Genomic DNA, 18,433 nt, shown 5'->3' with positions numbered 1-18,433 from the left:
CCAGGTCAGGCTAATTAAAGCCAGGGGAGTCTTTAATTGTGATGACAGAATGGGTTTCAGTTTCCTTTCTTTGGGTCCTCGGTCCAAGAAGGTCGTTAATATTTCAGCATTTGGGCAATGCAATCAATCACAAACATCAAGAGGTTCCTTATATGGACAAAAGGGGAAAAGGGAAGAAATCCCACCAAACCTCTGCACTTTAAAGGTGCTTTGGTCCTATGAAAAACACCATGTAGTGTTAGCACCGTCTGCCAGCTCCAACTCTCCTTGCTGACTGTAAAGAGATGGAGACCAAGTTGTATTTTTAGTTCAATAGTAATGCTTAGCATCTCTCCATAACTTCAGTGACCAATAGGTGGGCTTATTTTCAACTGCGTTATTACTCCAAGCAAAATACACGCAATATGGAGCATTACCTGGCTGTTTTCTAAACTACTTTCAGGCAAGGAGAGGTGAGTTTCTAAGAGTGTGGCTGAAAGGTATACATTTGTACCTGCAAGTAAATATCAGCAGCCTATCTGAGGAGAAAAATGCACATCCAGAGCTACTGATCCAGAAGCAATTGGTTTTCCAGCAGGGTTCCTATATTTAATCTAAATTCTGCACCAGCTATATTAAATGTAACAAAGAAATGCAACCCAGAAATTATGCCTGGAGCCAAGTCCATTAAAGGTACTTCGGAATAACTAGAGACCAAGCACCTTAAAAGCACCAGAAGCTATTGATACTTAAGGGGGGGAGGGGGGGACGGAGGACTGTGAATAATCACAACCGCTGCATTAGAGAGGGGAGGGAGAAAAAAAAAAATCAGCCAAATTACGCTTGGTTAATTCAGAGTAACAGATCTGCCCCCAAGTGAATTGGAGGCCTTGAATTAATTCTGTTATGACAAATCAAGATAAACGTTCCCCCTAAATTGCATGCGATTTAATTAATTTTTGAGATCCTGTTTTTTTTTTTTTCCTAGCTAATAGTTCACATGCTCCTGTGCTGTCATTGTGCTTGAGTGGGCAGACTTCAAAGTGATATTAAATAACCAACTATTAGATTTACCTAGCACGTCCTATTGGAAAAGTGCCATTTAATTACCTAGCCTGTTCAATTAAAGGGACAGCATTCTCTGAATATAGCAGCTTGCTGTTGATTACCAGGGAAATGAACTCGCTGTCTGGCGGCGCCTCCATTCCTAACGCTACCCCCTCCCCAAACACACCCTTCACCACCGAGCACCACCAATTCCCCCGCCCGGGCCTCCACCCCCGGCCGCGCCGCGCTCACTGCGGCTGCGGGCGCCACGTGAACCGCCCGAGTGGAGCCCGGGGAGAGAAAGCGCGACCCGCTCGCCCGGCTCCCGCCCTACGCTCGCCCCCTCGCGGGCCCGAGGCCGCCGACCGGCTGGGCGCCCTGACCGCGGCCTCGGGCGGCGCCGCCGCCCCGCCCCCCCCCGGGCTCCCCCCCCCGCCCCCCCGCCCGGCTGATCCAGCGAGCGAGACCCGGCACGCCGAGGACCGCCACCAGGGCTTCCGGCGCGTTTCCTCGCCGCCCCGGACCTGGAGCCCCACCCGTCGATCTCTGAACTTCCTCCTTCTCGCTGCACTTTCCGCGCCAGTCTTCGGGCCCAAGGTGGGGGTGGAGGAAGGAGGACTCAAAGAAAGAAAAGTGGAGTTTCTGAAGCTACTTGGTGGCGCAGGGATTGTGCTGGGCGGCGGGTAGGTGTCAGGAGCGGGGGTGGGGGTGCTTCCGAGGTTCACGACTTTCGTGATTTTCTAAGGTGGCGGGGGCCAGGCAGGCGTTGGCCCCTTTAAGGTGCACCCGCCCCTTCCTCTCCCCCCCCCCAAGACTTTCCCTCCCTCTCTTAGAGGCCAATTTTGTTAATTAAATGTTTTGTTTGCAACGCAGCTCTCATTCATTGCGGACACGTCATTCGGAGCAGATCTAAGCCAGAGACCAGATCTCATTAGATAAAGCCCATCAGAACTAAGAAAATGGAGGAGCCACTAATTAAAGCTTTTAATTGTGCGGATTCGCTGCAGCAAGGCAGCCGCTTTATCTGAAATCTTGGAGAAGAGGCAGAAGCCCAGCTCTGCCCAATCGACACTTGGTCACGCAGGGGGAAGGGGCTAGGAAAAAACAGCACAGCACCCCCCTCCCCAAGCCGAGCCCCTGCCTCCTCCAGCTCTCCCGAAGCTTTTTAGCCAGATCTTGGTTGTTTTCAAAAAAACCACAACCTGAAAGTCAGACAGTTTAAAAGCCCCTTAATAAATCGCTCTGTGGTCCCAGCCCGGGCCGAAGAGCCAAAGGGTCCCCTTCACCTGGCGGCCAGCGAGCGGATTAGTCCATTGCTCAGCGGCGGTCCCAGCAGAATTGAAAGCTCCTCCGACAAGTGGACTGAAGGGAGACTGGGGAGGGAGTAGCCCAGAGGAAAAGGAAGGCGCGAGCCTCCCCCCACCCCTTCCCACCCTTTTGGCATCTTGATGGGCAAAAGGAACACAGAAAGAGGACTTCTTCCGAGATCCCCTAAACTTGGGGGCAGGGAGTTGGGGAGGTCTGGTGCTAAGCCCTGAGCAGGGTGAAGAAAGGATCAATTTGATACGGAGCTAGAACTCTGGACAAATCTAAGGGTCTCAGGGTAGCCTCTAGTTCAAGAGCAAGCCTGGATCCAGTTTTCAAAGTCAGGGGAAAAGAAAGGAAGGGAGAATATGGGCCCAATTAATTAAGGCTTGGGGCTGGGCATATATCGTCCATTGCTCCATTAAGCCATGAGAAAACACCAAATGGGCATTTATATTTGTTCCCAAGAATAGGGAAAGGAATGGAGGCGATTCCCAGGGAGCCACTTGCCTAAACTTGTCCTGAGGGAATGCAAGTAGACCCATCTTCTTTTTAATTAGTGGTAATCAGAAACGCAGGTTTCTGAAGGCACTTGGAGAAGAGATGAATCTGTACCATTTACCGCTTCTGAACAGCACTGTCAATTTCTCCCCTTTAAACCACCCTCCTTCTTACCACAGTTTTGCTCTCTATTTAATTACAATACTGTCAGGGCTCATGGCATTGCTTGGAAGGAGAACCAGAAAGCATTCCACACATGCTCCTGCTGATTTTCCAACATTTACTTCTAAAAGAACACTTAGTGAAATTAATGCTTCCATTTTAATTTAAAAACAAAAGCCTTCTCCCCTCCTGAATTTCTTTTACTTGGCTGATTGAGGATGCCAGCAAAGAGGACATAGGTTGCATTATCGGAATAACCAAATGTCATCCTACTCCATCATTTTACACTAATAATATCGCTGGGGTAAACATACCCGTACTCAGCTCAGCTCTGAACTGCACAGGGATCTTTTGCAGGTTTAGACGCAGGGAGAGGGACTCACAATGGAGACAAACTTTGAACAAAATATCTCATCCATTGATTCACCCAGACTAAGAAAGAGCAAAAATTTCTAATTTCTATAAAGAAAAAATGTTGTAGGGCAGAAATTTAAATAGAACGCAGTTCTTAAAGGTGAGCGGTTCTCTAGTATCAACTGTGTGCGTGTGGGTTTTTTTTTTTAATTACTGGATGTTGAAACAGAACACCTCCTAGAAGCATTCATGTGCATCAGTCTATCAAACCATTTACTCAAATTAAATGTGTAATCCTTCAAATGCCTCCTTTCAAATTAATGAGTTTAAGTAGCTTGAGTTCACCTGAAAAGATCCTATAGGCACCTGACCTCCTGAATTCTTTCCATTAATTGCACTGAAACTTGTTGGCAAAGACTGCTTACATGGGCATATGAATGTTCCTATACACTGCTTTAAAATGCAAGATTAGTATAATTCTATAGCCTCTTTTCCTAAATCTCTTTCGGGGATCAAGGGTAGTGATACAAATGACAACAACAAAAAACCCCAAATCTGAACATTCCTCAACTGAAAGACCTGCAAATTCTACATTATAAACCACACACTAACACTGAGCGTTGCAAGCCTCCCAGTACCAGTGTATAAAGAGAAACATTACCATTAAGTTTTTTTTTTCTTGTTCGGGTTTCTCTGTTATAAGAATTACAAGTCTTTAAACTGATGGGTAATCAGCATTTTTCACTAGGAGCACAAAGAATGAGTCAGTTTTCCACTCGAAAAAGTTTAAAGGTGCCTATGTAAATATAAGTAACCATTACCATAGACAAATCATTTCTCATTAACCACACTTATTTTTAAGTCAGTCTTTTGTCTCTGAGTTCCTATGTGGGTGCCTATCTTGCTTTAAGAAAGCAGTTTAACTCCCACTTGAAATGTTTATTTTTAGTGGCGGATCCAGTTGAGGCTGACCACTTGAAATTCTGGTCCGAAAGTGCCCAACCTTTGCACACCTAGTGGCCCAGTCCCACCAGTCAGGCAGTTTTTACATAATGGGGCCTTCACCATTAATTTGCCATTAAAAATTAGAAGATTAACAGAGGCTTCTCTAACACCTTAAATTTCGGCCAACCACGAGGTTTTTGAGGTGAAGGCTACACTGAATTCTCATGGGTGCCCTGCTCCCGTCCTTGAAATGCTTGGTAACCTCTGGCCTTGCCATCGCTCTGCCGGCCCATGTCGGAGAAAGGCAGCCAAGTCTTACCTAATGTAGTCATTTCGGCAAAGGATCATGCCACTCTTGGTGTAACAGGACGTGCCAATGTCGCCCAGCTGCGCCTGGCAGCAGGAGCACTTGAGGCACCGGCTGTGCCAGTAGCTGTCCATGGCATAGAGCAGAAAGCGGTCCGCGATCTTGCCCCCGCAGCCTGCGCACCGCTTCCAGGAGAGGGAGCCGGCCGTCACCGGGGGCGGCTGTGAGCTGCTGCCCGGATTCACCATGGTCTGCAGAGGGCGGGAAGTGGACAGGGAGAGAAAGACAAAACAGGGGCGATGCAAAAGTTAGTAATCGCCGCGCGAGAGAGCGAACCCGTTTTCCCCGAGGGCTGCTGGAAGGAAGCAGCAGGGCAAGGGCGGGAAGGAGGATGAGGGGGAGAGGGAAGGAGGGAGGCTTGCCGGCAGCAGCCGCCTGTTTACTTTTCTCAAGCTTTGTTCTGGGGCCACGAGCTCCTCTCAACTTTCCAGCGCTCGCCGCCGCTGACAATTTCAGCTTGGGTACTGTCAAAACTCCGAGAACCAGGCTCCGCCGCGCGCTCCACCCCTCGCGGCGCCTCCTCCCGGCCCCCGCCTCCGCCCACTGCCCCCTCCTCCCCTCCTCCGCCGCCCGCCTCCAGCAAATGAGGGTCAAACCCACCCACCGCCGCGCCCGGCCCCTCCCCGGGCCCCGCCGAGCCCCGAGCGCTAGCCGAGGGGAGTGGGGAGGCGGCCCCCGCCGGAGCCACGTTCCCTCCCGAGCTCTGCCCCGGGAAGTGCAGCTGCAGTTCACAAGTTGGAAATAGTTGGGCTTTCAGAAAGGGAAGGAGGGAGGAACCGGCAGAGGGGAGATGGAGAGCGTGGTGGTGGGAGGGGAGGCGAAGGGACGGGAGGGGGGGGTTGCGGTGTGTAAAGTTGCGAAACTGGTTTTTCGTATTTTAAACAGCACCTTTCACATGCCATTGTGGTGACCGCCATCTCCCATTATTGTTTCAAATCTCATTTCATTTTGAAGATCAATGAGTGTTTTCTCTGGGTTTTCAGGACACAGGCAAGAATAATAGATCATTGAACTTTAGGATGCCTGTTAACTTCCTATACAAACACTCTCCACTTTGGTCTCACTAATCTGCCCTTGATCAGCAATTTAAATGCTAAAGCTTTGTTCCTCCAAAAGGGCGGAGGGGTGGGGGGGTATGTTACAGATAACATGCGAGAAGGCACTGTTAAAGGATGCACAAGTTACATCCCAGCCAGTCCTGCTGTCACCAAAAACTGCTTTTAAAAATTCCCCACTCTTTCTAATGAATGTCACGAGAAGCAACTGGGGTGTAATATAGGAATCAATTTATAAAGCTTAGCCTAAACCGATTAATTTGTTGCCTCCAATCCTGAGTCCAATAAAGTCCTAGTGTTCCTCCAGTCACTTATTCTATAAAAAGATCAAGTTATTTACTGCCAATTAAGCAGCCTGTTTTGTCTTTGTCCTCTGTAAGCCGAGAGTGTGGGCTCCCCCCGAGGCTCCCGGCTATCTGCTCAAGACATTCAGCTGATACCTCAGAAGGGAGAGGGCGAACTTTGCCTGTCCCCGGCCCAACTTGGCTGCTGCAAAAAAACGAGGGGAAGGGAACCAAACAAGGACTCGGGTTCCTTAAATAGGCCGATTTTAAACACATTTCCTCCGAAAGAGTCCCGGAACGTGTGTCCGGTGACCGCACAATAAACCAGAATAAGAACTGCACCAATTAAGCTGTAACAAAACCCTGCGACTTTGGAAACAGGACCACTCTAAAACCCATTAGCATTGCATTTATCCGAATGCATCATACCTTTATGTAAATTGATTTATCTGATGCATTTACTCGAGGAATTGCTTTTTGTTACAATTTCAGCCCTAACCCAAATGAATCTGCATTTCCTGCCCTAGGTCTTTAAACTGCACCCCCCTGCCACCCTGCAACGTTTTAATCGCTCCGAATTCCTTTTTAAAAAGAGGAGAGGGAGGGAGGAGATTCCAAGCTCTTCCCCGCCCCCATCTTTGGTGAGAGGTAAATATATATGTATATTTTTTTTAAAGGAAACATTACACTGAGAAAAGCATCCAGTAACCCCATTAGCTAAAGCTCTTAAGGACAAGCAATACCTTAATGCTGATTAAATCTAAAAGAGATGAATCAAGAGGACTGACCAGAAACTGACTCCCCTGATAACTAAGGACGGGCCCTCATCAAGTTTCATTTAGAGTTAGAAAAAAAAAAAAAAAGAAAGAAAGCTTTTAAGTTAAATAGGCTTATACTCTAGTAATTACATAGCCAAGCAATTTAGGTCCTGGGATAGTCGGTGAAATAGAAAGCAGAACTGGCAGCTAGAGGCAAAATCTGCCCCCCTTTAACAACGTCTCTGGTGTTTTTTAATGGAGACCAAGGGAGGGACAAACGTAGCGCTGGCAATTTGTAGTACAAAAATGGATGCTTAATTCATGTCTTGATTTTAATTAGGTGATTCACCGGATTTCTCTTGGATTGGAACAAAAGACTTATAAGCCTAGAGGAATTTTTTTTAAAGAACCAGCAATACCGAACCCTGCTCACTTGGATCCTTTCTGCCACTGTTTCAAAAATCGTGTTGGGGGAGGGGGGTCGTGACTATTTACCCCACTCTACTTCTCAGACTTAAACCCTTAAAGCACCTTCTGCCTTTCCCTTCGGAACTAGAAATATCCCCACCCCCCTCCAAGGTCCCCACCAGCCCCGTGTACGAGAGGAACCTTTTTGTAAGCAGGAACCGCTACAAAGCTGGCGGCCCGGGGCTGCCCTCCGTGCTAGCTCGCAGGCCGGCCTCGGTAGTTTCAGACTCGCGCATTATCTAAGCCGACGTATTGTTTACTTGCAATTTGGGACGGTCAAGGGAAGGAAGCCAAAGAAAACAGCCCCGGCCCAAATCGGCCCCCTCCTCCCTGCCCCCCACCCCTGCCCGCGGCTCCCCAGCGGTCCCCTTACCTGCTTTTCCCCTATATTGCAATATTGCGAGAGGCGGCGGCGGCGAAATGCGAGCGAAGCCGCTCGGCTTCCAAGGAAGGGGCGCCGGGGCTGGCGGAGCTGGAGGGAGGGGGGGATGTTCTCGCAGAAGCAGGAAAGGGGAGGAGGGGGCTAAGGGCTGCTTTTTTTTTTTTTTTTTTTTTTTTTTAACGCGCTGCTCCGGGGCTGGGTTGGGGGGCCCCGCGTAAGTGGCAGGCGGCCGGGAGCAGAAGTGTCAGTCTCGGTCCTCGTCGTTCTCCTCCGCCCCCGGCTCCGCGCGAGCAGCTGCAGGAGCCCTCGGCCCGCGCTGCGCGGCTTCAGGCGCGGCGCAGCGGCAGCAACTGCTGCAATCGCTGCTGCAAGTTTGGCAATGTGGCTTCACTTTGTATATTCCCCCGCCCGGCGGCCCCCGCCCCGCCCGCGCTCCTCCCGCTCCTCCTCCTCCTCCTCCTCCGTCGGCCTCCCTCCCGCGCGCCCGCCCGCTCGCTCGGGGCTGGTGGCGGCGGCGGCGGCCGCTCGGCCGAGCTTCCTGCACCTCCAGCCGGGGAGCGGCCGCAGACACAACAGCCCCGGGAGCAGCGGCGGCGGCCAAGGCCGGGAGGCGGGCGCACCCGGGAGGCGGGGAGCTGCGGCCGGCGGGGCCCCGCGCGCCGGAGCCTGCGCCGCGGCCGGGGCTGCTGCCGGGGCTGCTGCTGCCCGGCTCGGAGGCGGCGGCGGCGGCGGCGCTGGCCTCTAGCCGGCTCGCTCGCTCCCTCCGCGGCTCTTACACATGTGTTACTGACAGAGCAAAATCCCAACTACTCCCGGGCTCTGCCGCCGACGTCAGCGACCCTCAGCCACTGGGCGGCCGGATTGTTCAGGCGGAATAATAAAACCTGCCAATCCGGGGAAGGACAAAGGGATGACTGAAACGAGACTCCGGGGGCGGGGGAGAGAGGGAGGCGGCGGAGCGGGCCGAGGCAGGAGCGGGGCAGGGCCGGAATCAGGTGGGGAGAAGTCACCCGGGCGCCACCGACGCCGCCGACCCCGCCGTGGCGGGGGGGAGAGGGGGGCGCGGCCCGGGATTGCGAGCCCCGGCGCCGGGTACCGCAGCTGCCCTCCCGGCGCGCGGAGGACCCTCAGGACCCGCACCCGCTCTCCCCTCGGGGATGGCCCGCTCCTCGCGCCGAGACGAGCCCCTTAGGAAACTTAGTTCACATCTGTCTCAGTAATGGGTCTCTTCGTGTTGGGGAAGCAAAGCCTTCCCTAAATCTCAGGGCGATGGACTACACAAACACACACACACACACACACACACACACGAGATGTTTTGTGTGGTTGTTGTTTGTTTTGTTTTTTCAATTCACGATGTCAGGGATTTTTGAACCTTAGTGGAAGTTTAATGAACAAGGTAGAAACAGTAAGGAATTCAATTGTTCCTAAATACTGCCTGCTTCCCCCTCTGCCCCCTCCCCCCATCAACCTGAGTATAAACGAAGTGCCCAGTAGGCGTTTTATAGGGATTTGTCAATTGTTGGTGATAAAATGATCACAATCTTTATGTGCTAAGTTGAGGAAAACTTCACGGGAAAAGCCTTGCCCCTCTATCCACCCCGCTGCAGAAGATGAGAGGCCAGATTTCTCATTACCCCCAGAGTGATGGAAGTAATTGCAAGATTCAAAATCTCACAGCCTCTGGAGAGTAAGAGAGGTTACTTCCAGTATAAATCAAGTTTCGAGGAATGCTTTTAGGGTACTAGTCTGAGTGTCTCTTTCCAGGGCCCCAGCTCAGCCTAGCTGCCTAGTCATTCAACTTTATCTACTCTGCCAAATAGATTTAATAAATCTCCGATCTGAGGCTAATATTAGGTCTGATTATTATTAGTAAGTTCCAGAGAGATTTTTCTGGTGGAAATTATCATGAAAGTGCAAAGCCCTTCTGCTAAGTATCATTAAGTAAAACCAGCCTTGTGGGACAAGTTTTCATATTGTATTACAGACGGTACTGCTAGATTGAGGAAAGGAACCTGCAGAAGAATCTGGCTAGACAATGCAGATATTAAACATCTATCGTTTTAGTGTCTGTTTGGGGGGATTTCTGTCTTTTAAACCATCAAGATTAAGGCTACCAAAGAGACAATAATTATTGCCTACAACATCAAGCAGAGAACATTTAAAAATATCAGTTTGAATACTCATTTCTTTCTATTTCTAACACTTCAAAATTAAATGACTAACTTTTATTGACCGGTACTTAAAATTGCATTTTTATGATCAAGTCACCTTGTGCACATATAAAAAAATTTTTTTAATCATTAAAACTATAATAGTAATTAAAATATCCTGTACAGAAAACAGCTGCAGATGGATGTGGTTACAGAAGGCCAACTTAAAAGACGGAATATTCCTTGAAAGTTGGTAAAGAAAACTCAGATAAACCAAAAGAGGAGAGGAACCCTGTAAACAAATAATATACACCTTAATTCCCTGGTTCAGTTTCAATTTGTTAATAATTTATAATCATCAAAACAAGATGACACAAGATCTTAGTGGACTGCAATTAAGTTATGATTTGTCATGTACAGGTCAATTTCCTGCTCTGGCCCTTCATTTTCTCATCTACAAATGAAGGAATTAGGCCAAATGGTCTTTACTTTTCCTTTCTTTAAAATGACTTTCTTATAGAACACATAATACGTAAGTCTGTAATGCACTGTAATACTTCATTTCCTGAAGTACGTACACTAAAATGAAATCTTCATTTTAAAATGAAATGTTAGAAAATTAATCAGACATCGGATATCACTGAGTAATTATCCAAAGGATCCACATAGTTTTGGTGAAAGAAAAGCAAGAGAAAATGATGGATAAAACTTTGAACATAGATCTCTTGGCTTGAAGGGGCCTAGGACATAGTTTTTCTGTTTTGGCTCTGATTGTGTGTGGAGTGAGGACTGTCCATGTCCCTGTAGATTGGAGTGGATGGGAGTATGTTACCAGAGAGCTTTATTTTCTGATGTTGTGGTTATGGAAATACAAAAGCGATAATAGCTAACAGTCACTCTTCAGAGTAGGTAGGAAGTAAATACGTTCAGTGTAATCAAAATTCAGGTGTACTTTAACCACAGCGCCACCTCTGGGTAGTCTTTATTTCTGCATTCTTTGCTAAATATTTAGCCGTCCTTTCTCCTCTGGGCAGCAAGATTTGTGGTCTGAAAGGGCCTACTTCAAAGAGGTAGCGTTGTTAATCTTTTGTTTCCACTGACATTAAACTTACAAAAACTGTGTAAATACAAGTTCATTATGGGTAAAGCAGTTCGGCATTCAGGTGTTCTTCAACCAAATATAAAACAGTCCTCAAAATAATCCTGGTATATAGTAAATTGTCAAACTTCAAACTAATAATGTTATACTGTGCCCAGCAGTTCAAAAAGCCTCTACTGATGTCATACACTCGTCACTTACTTACCTACAATGAGAAATAAGAATACAGTGCTTTGGAAAAGAAAGAGAAACTAAAATTGTTTCTTTCTGGAATCCTAATTAAATGTAGGAACATAAATTAAGCCCTCATTCCCCCCACTAACCCTAAAATGGTTGGTCCATACCTCCCTTTCTTCTCCTCCAAGTCCTCCTATCGTAATCATTTTTCCATTCTGCAAGTGACAATTCTCTGAGAATCTCCCATGGACGGCCAGAGGTTCCACACAGACCCGTGTCACCTTCTGGGTCCCCAGAAGGGCCAGATTATTTGACGCTGATATGACGACTTCCATGACAAAGTGCCCAGTGATTTCTCAAGGAAAAAAAAAAAAAACACTTTAACCTTTAAAAGTTAATGCAAAGCTGTTTTTGAAGGCAGTCTTTTTAGGAAGGATTTTTTTTTTAAATCTGCCTAACTTTATTGCTGCCATCACAGAGATTTCTTAAAATCAAAAGGTTTAGACAAGATGAATCTGAAAAACTGGAGTCTAGGACAACAGTTCCAAAATGTAAAAGGTGTGGAGAGAATCAGAGGCAAGGTAGTTAGGTAGTCATCGACAGATGTAATGAGGAAGCCCAAGGTGGAGGATGGCACTTGGATCCCTGCCAGTTTTTGTGGTGGTTCTGTTGCCTGGGGGCTGGGAAGGCACTGCCCAGTAAGGAGAGTCAGAGAGGTTGCTGCAGCGTTTAAGAATAGGGGTTCATAAGGAACTCAGCTTACCTGAAAGGCTCATAGACTCAACGAACCAGATCTTGGCTTTAAAAATTGATAATACTTTAAATGTACTGGCTGCCTTTTGTTAGGATTTCTCAAAATCCCTTATAAATATCTCACTAAATGTTTCATGGGATAAAGGGCTAGGGAGTTCCTTTTTCAGAACATTCTTTTTTTTTTTTTTTAAGCAATCCAAATGTCTACATTTGGTGAATGTCCCACCAAAGTATGTTAGTATTTAGGAAGTTCTATGCTAACTTCTCTTTTATAGGGTAATATAAAAGCATAGTGAAGAAGTGGATTTTACTGAAATAAAACAATTAGGAAGATTACTGGGGGAAAGGAAACAACATTGATCCTGTGTCATCAGAAATAAAATTGAAGATGTAGGTTTTGCTTTTAATTATTCTACTCGACTGGGACGTTTGAAACTCCTGGAAACGATGGGAAAGGTGAAAAAGATGATGGGAAAGAAGAAAGCACATCTGTAACATATTATTTTGCCTGTCAGAGCAAGGCCATTTTCATTATAGTGGCAAGATATGACTCATTTTCTTCATACATGCTTATTAGGGTAGGAACAGGACCTTAAAAATACCCCAGATCTCCCACAGAACTACCAGCAAATTGATATATGCATATGTTTCATAGTGATGCTACAGGAAAAATTATTTGGCTTACTCCTGCTACCCTCTTCTAGGACTGAATTCTGTCAACAATAATCAAGCACTACGGATACTCTGCATATATCACTGCAAATAAATGATCAGACTATATACGTGAGTCTATTATATGTTCATTAGGGTCTTCTAAATGGTCTACGGGGTCCACAGGCAATGCTTATTAAAGTCAAGCTAAATCTTATTATGGATAAATTTAATTTTGTAACAGTTACAAAAGAGGGTATGTAGATGACTGGGCCATTTGTGTATATGTGAGGCGGTTATTACTAAGAATAGATATTAAAATTATAAATCCAGCAGAAAATAGCAATTCCATTTAACATTAATTACTGTTCCTCTCCAGGACGATGGAAATGAGCATTTATTGATAGAGAAACTAAAGCAGTAAAGTGTAATTCATTCCCCCTTCTGTCCGCACTAACTGTTCTTGGTAAAAGAAAAGGCTAAGAATTCAGAAATCTCAAGTGCCGCAAACCACAGTATCTTTAGTTAACATCACTTTTAATTATGTTATTGATATAATTAAGCTTTTTCTCAATGTAGGTTTGTAATAAAATATAATATTTTAAAGTATAACACTGGTCTCTATTTGCTCACCAAAAAAAAGTTGATGAAAATATGATAATATTTATTCATCTAATTGTAATGAATGACCCTGGTGGAATCTGGGGGGAGTTCAATCCATAGCTGTCTGTGGACTTGAAAAACATGTATTTCTACCCTATACAGCGCCATAAATTTTGTAGAATAAAAAGAACCACCAGATATGGATTTTTTTAAATAATAAAATTGGATAACTCAATTGACTAAAATGTGTTCCCTCCACGCAGAGGTACACATTATAACGTCATCATTTATATTTCTCAACATAAATCAAATTTCATAATAAAATTGTTTTTGATGAATCACCACTTCTTTTCCAGCTTCAAAACATTGGGACAGAGAAAGCAAATTTGTCGATTTCTCTGTATGATAAGAAATCACTGAAAATATATTTAAGACCTTTAGTCTAAGATGATCATTGCAGGGGGTCGGGGGGAGGGGAGTTTCCTTGAAAAGGAAAATTCTTAAGTGGAGCCATTTTAAAATTTGGGGAAACAACTCAAGAATAAAATAGACGTTCTTCCCAGCATTTTTTTCAGCCATCTGTTGTGCTCTCTGACAATAAGGCCAGGAGAAGTCATTACAGAACAATACTCTGGAAACAATCTGCTTCAAAGAAAGAATGAAAACTTAAACAACACTACCTTTGTACATGTTTGTTCTAATTAGAGGGTAAAAACACCCAAGCGTTGCACCCAGATGCCTCTCTCGGTCCTGCTTTTATTGCTTTTCTCCGCTGAGATAACATTTAGCACTGCATTGAAATGCCTACTTACTGTTTGTGTCCAGTAGTAAATCCTGACACATTATTAGAATATCTGCCTGTTATCAGCTCAGTCAGGGAATGAATTATTGACTATAACTCATTGCTGGGAAGACTACGCGTGACACTCCAGGGAAGTTTTGATAATTTCTAGAAGTCGTGGTAATTTATGGAGGAGGGTTTTGATTGATCTGCCACCACCTATTTTGCACCTGTCAGTAAATAGGGCACATACTGATGGCTTACTTGAACTTACATTAACAATATGGCGAGTTCACAATTTCAGCATTTCTTTTTTCAGTACAACGTCTACGGAAACAGTAACTCAGTTTCTATTCATTTTCTTCCGTGTGGTTTCCCCATGGGAGTGGAGAAATCACAGATTTAGACTACTGCATGCATCACCTCACTATTCTGATAATTAGATATATTCCTCATTTGTAGGTGTCCCAGCCTCTGCCTTTTTGGAAAGAAAGCCTTGAGACTACTGGGATAGATGAGGGTGAGGCAAAATGTATACTGAAAGATTTTAAAGAGTGTCTTCAAGTGTTAGGAAGCAGCTGATAGAATAAAAGAAGAAATAAATTTTAAATTAACAGTGTAGGCAGGTTACTGATTATTTGAAAATAACAGTTTGTAATATATTTGATATAAAATTTACAGATAGCATTTATTATATGAATGTCACTTTAAAGTCTATTTGTCTGAACATTAAATAATAACCACTAACAATCACAACTTTCTTTAATTTAGGTTTGTTTTCCTCTTATGGGATGGGAGGAGGGTATAGCTCAGTGGTGTAGCACATGCTTAGCATGCATGAAGTCCTGGGTTCAATTCCTAGTACCCTCATTAAAAAAAAATAATAGTAAATAAATAAACAAACCTAATTACCTCCCCCACCCCAAAACAGATAACTTTCTAGTTTCCCCTTTCTTATTTTTGCTGCATCCTCCAAATTCAATTATTTCTCAGAGTAAATTCTACTAGGCAAATCTTTCCTTTATTTCTTTCCTGAGTCTTCATCACTGTGATTTCATTACTGTTTTATTTACTACAAAAACTGCTTCTTAGAAGAATAATCAGTATTTTCAGCTCTTAAAATATACCACGTAATAGAGCCAACAATATAAATAATAATTGAAAATGTAATGGTTATTTCCTAGATGACACTTAAAGCATGTCTAGATTTCTAAAAATTTCAATGTACACCCAAACAGTATTTAGCAATCTGATGCAAAAATAATGGTGTCTCTTTTGCCAGTGCACTAAAATTGGGGGTGGGTAACTTGACTGAACACTTGGCTTAAAGAAAATAATTCTTTCTTCATTTTATCTTAATTTAGTAGCTTCTAGCAGTCATCTAAACAATCTTAAAATTAAAAGATAATGTTAATGGGAGAGACTGTTGTCATAGGATAATGGCTTCCTGCTGCTAGATTAATGCAGTGGCAATAATACTGGAGCATTTATTGAAAATAAAGGGAAAGACAAAGCCAGGAGATTTATTTTTAAAGCAGGTGTCATGGATCCTATGACACTGTTATGTTACAATTACTTTGCTTCAGTTTTGCCAAATGGCTGGTGGAGAAGGATCCCTTTTCCTAATGGATGTGGGGTGGCGGGATGACACCGGCTGGTCCCCCCGTGACTTGGGGGGTGCGTTATTTCTGACTAGAGGAACAAATCGAGGCGATTCTGCCTATCAAAAGGCACCTTGTAAAGGTTGTGCAATTTAAAGAAACAAACACCAAAAATGCACAAATAAATGTGTCCTTAACCAAAAAAAAAAAAAAAAAATAAGAAGAAGAAAAAAGAACAAAGCAGACATCTGCTATTAATCATTCTACAAACATTAATAAGCCTGCCTGCATTGGTCATTGGTACCTCAAATACCTTACTCTCCAGCCTGCCCCAGGAATGGCCTATAGGACCAAAGCTCTGTCCATGAATGTTAGCCACTGTGACCCACTGTCCTGGACTTATCTTCTTTGAATACATATGATAATTTGGGGCCTAGTAATAGACTTCTCCAAGTGGCATCCTCACAGGAGTGCTGTGCTGGTCAGAATTCTAGGATGGTCTCCAAGATTCCCACCTGCTGATGTGCACACCCTGTGAATTCTCTTCTCCTTGAGCATGGGTGGCCCTGACTTAATCAGGTGAGCCCTTTAAAAAGCAGATCTGGAGATCAGAGATGGAAAAAGTCAGAGAGATTCAAGGTTGAAAAAGAAGTCCTCACATTGGCCTGGAAAGAACAAATTGCCATATGAGAAGCATTAGGGAAGGGACACAAGGCAAGGACCTGAGGGTCACCTCAAGGAACTGAGAAGGGTCCCCAGTCAACAGCTAGCAAGGAGACAGGGACCTCAGTCCTAGACCTGTAAGGGCATGCTTCCTGCAACAGCCAGTGAGCTTGGAAGAGGACCTCGAGCCTGAGAGGAGACAGGATCTTGGCTGACACTTCGATTTTGGCCTGGTGACACCCTGAGTGGAGACCCCAGCTGTGCCATGCCTGAAATTCTCACCTACAGAAACTCTGAGATCATAAGTGGGTATGGTTTTAAACCACTCAATTTATAGTAATTCTCTGCGCAGCATCAGAAAACTAATACAAACACAGTGAGGAAAAGCCAAATGAGACCTTCGGTGGCCACCGCGTTCCTCCTGCTAAGAGTTATTCTACTTGCTTTTACTGTCCTACCCCATCCCTAGCAGGACTTGAGGCAGAAGCCTGGACAGTCCTTACTACTATCAGAATGTGTATTAGTTAGGATTTGAGCTTATAAGCAACAAAACCAATAACTAATTCATGCATAAGGGAGTATGTAGAAAGATACCAGGATTTCTTAGAATGAACCCAAGACTTCAGGACCAGTCAGGGAAAAAGCAAGAACCAGAGGGGCTGCAAAGCGTTGTGAAGTATGAATTTCAACGGCATGCCTCTAGCAGGAACAGTGTGCTTCACATGGTGTTGCCTGGACAAATGACCTCCTACTTTTCCCATTCTCCCTTGGGCCACCCATGCAAGTTGCAGAATCTCTCAAGAGAGCCTCCTAATTATTGGGCATTCTTAGGTCACATGCCTGCCTCCTTGAGGAGAGGAAGGAGCAGTCTCCTAAACTCCCATGGAGAGGACAAACTCTGAAGTCCCCTCCCACCAAGAATCCATAGAGTAGGAGAGATGTGATACCTTAGAAGGAAATACACTGGACGGTTGAGGGGAAAAAAAGTGATGGATGTCAAATATCAGTCAGATTTTGTGTGGCCAGAGGATGAGTGCTAGAATCATGTATCAGGGAGAACACGGCACCCATCAAATAAGCACATCTAAACATGGCATTAAGAAAAGAAGGGTTAGGCCACCAGTGGTGTCACAATGACCCTCAGGAATGACCTCTGCCACACGTGGAAGGTCATCTGAGCAAATTCTAGACCTAAGAATCCAACTGGCTGTCTACATGCCCCACACTTGGGGAGACTAGCCCTTTATAGAGCTGCCAGAATGAGACGGATATCTTCCTCTCTGTCCCTAATATTCATCAATTTCTTACCTGTCACTCTGTCATAAGCACCGTGTTTCTCCCCTCTTAGGAAGATAAGTGTCCATGACTGTTTTAGAGGGTGGTGCAGGGGGATACTAGCTACATGTGTCACAGTCATTATGAACAGACGTTGGGGAGGGCCGTGGGAGACCCAGCCTGCTAGACACAGGACATTGAAAAGATCCACATCAGTTGACTTACACAAAAAGCTCCTGGTTGTCTTCATGTTTATTTTTATCTCAATGCAAATTTCACTCTCTTGTATTCAGTTGTTCATTCAAAACACATTGACTGAGCACCTACTATGTGCCAACCAGTGTTCAGCATGCTGGAAGTGGCTGCAAAGAAAGCAAAGCCCCTGCCCTCGTGGTATTTCTAGACGGTGGTATGTTAGATGGTGGTACCTACCATGAAGAAAAATGGAGCAGGATAAGAAGGACAGGGAGCAGTCTGGCCAGGGGGACCGGATCGGGTGGTGGGTTACACTTCCTCATAGGCCAGTGAGGGGAGGGCTCAATGACATTTGTGCAGAGACCTGTAAGAAGCAAAGGAGTCATGAATATGATGGGAAGGGAGTCCCAGGAAGAAGCATCTGCAGTGCGAATGTCCTGAGGAGATATGTGCTAGGTCTGGTTTAGAAGCAGGAAGGAGGCCAGGTGGCCTGGGGAGGGAGTGAGTTTAGATGGGGGCCGATTGGGGCAGACCTGGGACTTGGGCTCTTACGCCGACTGAGAAAGGGTGTTGTTAGAGGTTCTGAGCAGAAAAGAGATATGAGCTGATTTACATTTTAAAAAGTATCATTTGGGTTACTGTGTTAAGAACAAAGTACAGAGGAGTAAGGCAAAAACCAAGAGGCCACCAGACAGGAGGTTCTTGCAGGAATGACACGGGGAGATGATGGTGGCTTGAACCACAGTGATAGCAGAGGGGTGCTGGGAAGGGACTGGGTTTTAGATCTATTTTGAGTATCAGAGGCAGATAGGACCATGGTGTCTATCTCAAGATTTACACTGATGGGTTCATGTGCCCTTGATAGTTCTTTTGTG

The 18,433-nt window shown here is 45.4% G+C and overlaps 1 protein-coding gene across 3 annotated transcripts in view; it reads right to left on the bottom strand.

Moving 5' to 3' along the window:
• Nucleotides 1-8,393, bottom strand: part of LMO4 (LIM domain only 4) — a 17,210-nt gene extending 8,817 nt beyond the window's left edge. Inside the window, exons 1-2 of one of the 3 annotated variants that reach the window (XM_032494733.1) lie at nucleotides 7,599-8,393; nucleotides 4,613-4,851 (exon numbers count right to left, since the gene is read on the bottom strand). In XM_032494733.1, the coding sequence (XP_032350624.1) occupies nucleotides 4,613-4,848 (236 nt within the window). In that variant the 5' untranslated portion in view covers nucleotides 4,849-4,851; nucleotides 7,599-8,393. Of the gene's footprint in view, nucleotides 1-4,612; nucleotides 4,852-5,022; nucleotides 5,201-7,598 lie in introns of those variants that run through there. The other 2 variants (XM_006188904.2, XM_032494734.1) reach the window with 2 other exon arrangements.
• Nucleotides 8,394-18,433: the final 10,040 nt, after the last annotated feature.

Source organism: Camelus ferus, chromosome 13, assembly GCF_009834535.1.
Source record: "Camelus ferus isolate YT-003-E chromosome 13, BCGSAC_Cfer_1.0, whole genome shotgun sequence".
In the NCBI taxonomy this organism is placed as follows: Eukaryota; Metazoa; Chordata; class Mammalia; order Artiodactyla; family Camelidae; genus Camelus; species Camelus ferus.
The sequence above is the reverse complement of the archived record's forward strand: the minus strand, read 5'-3'. Positions and strand labels throughout refer to the sequence as shown.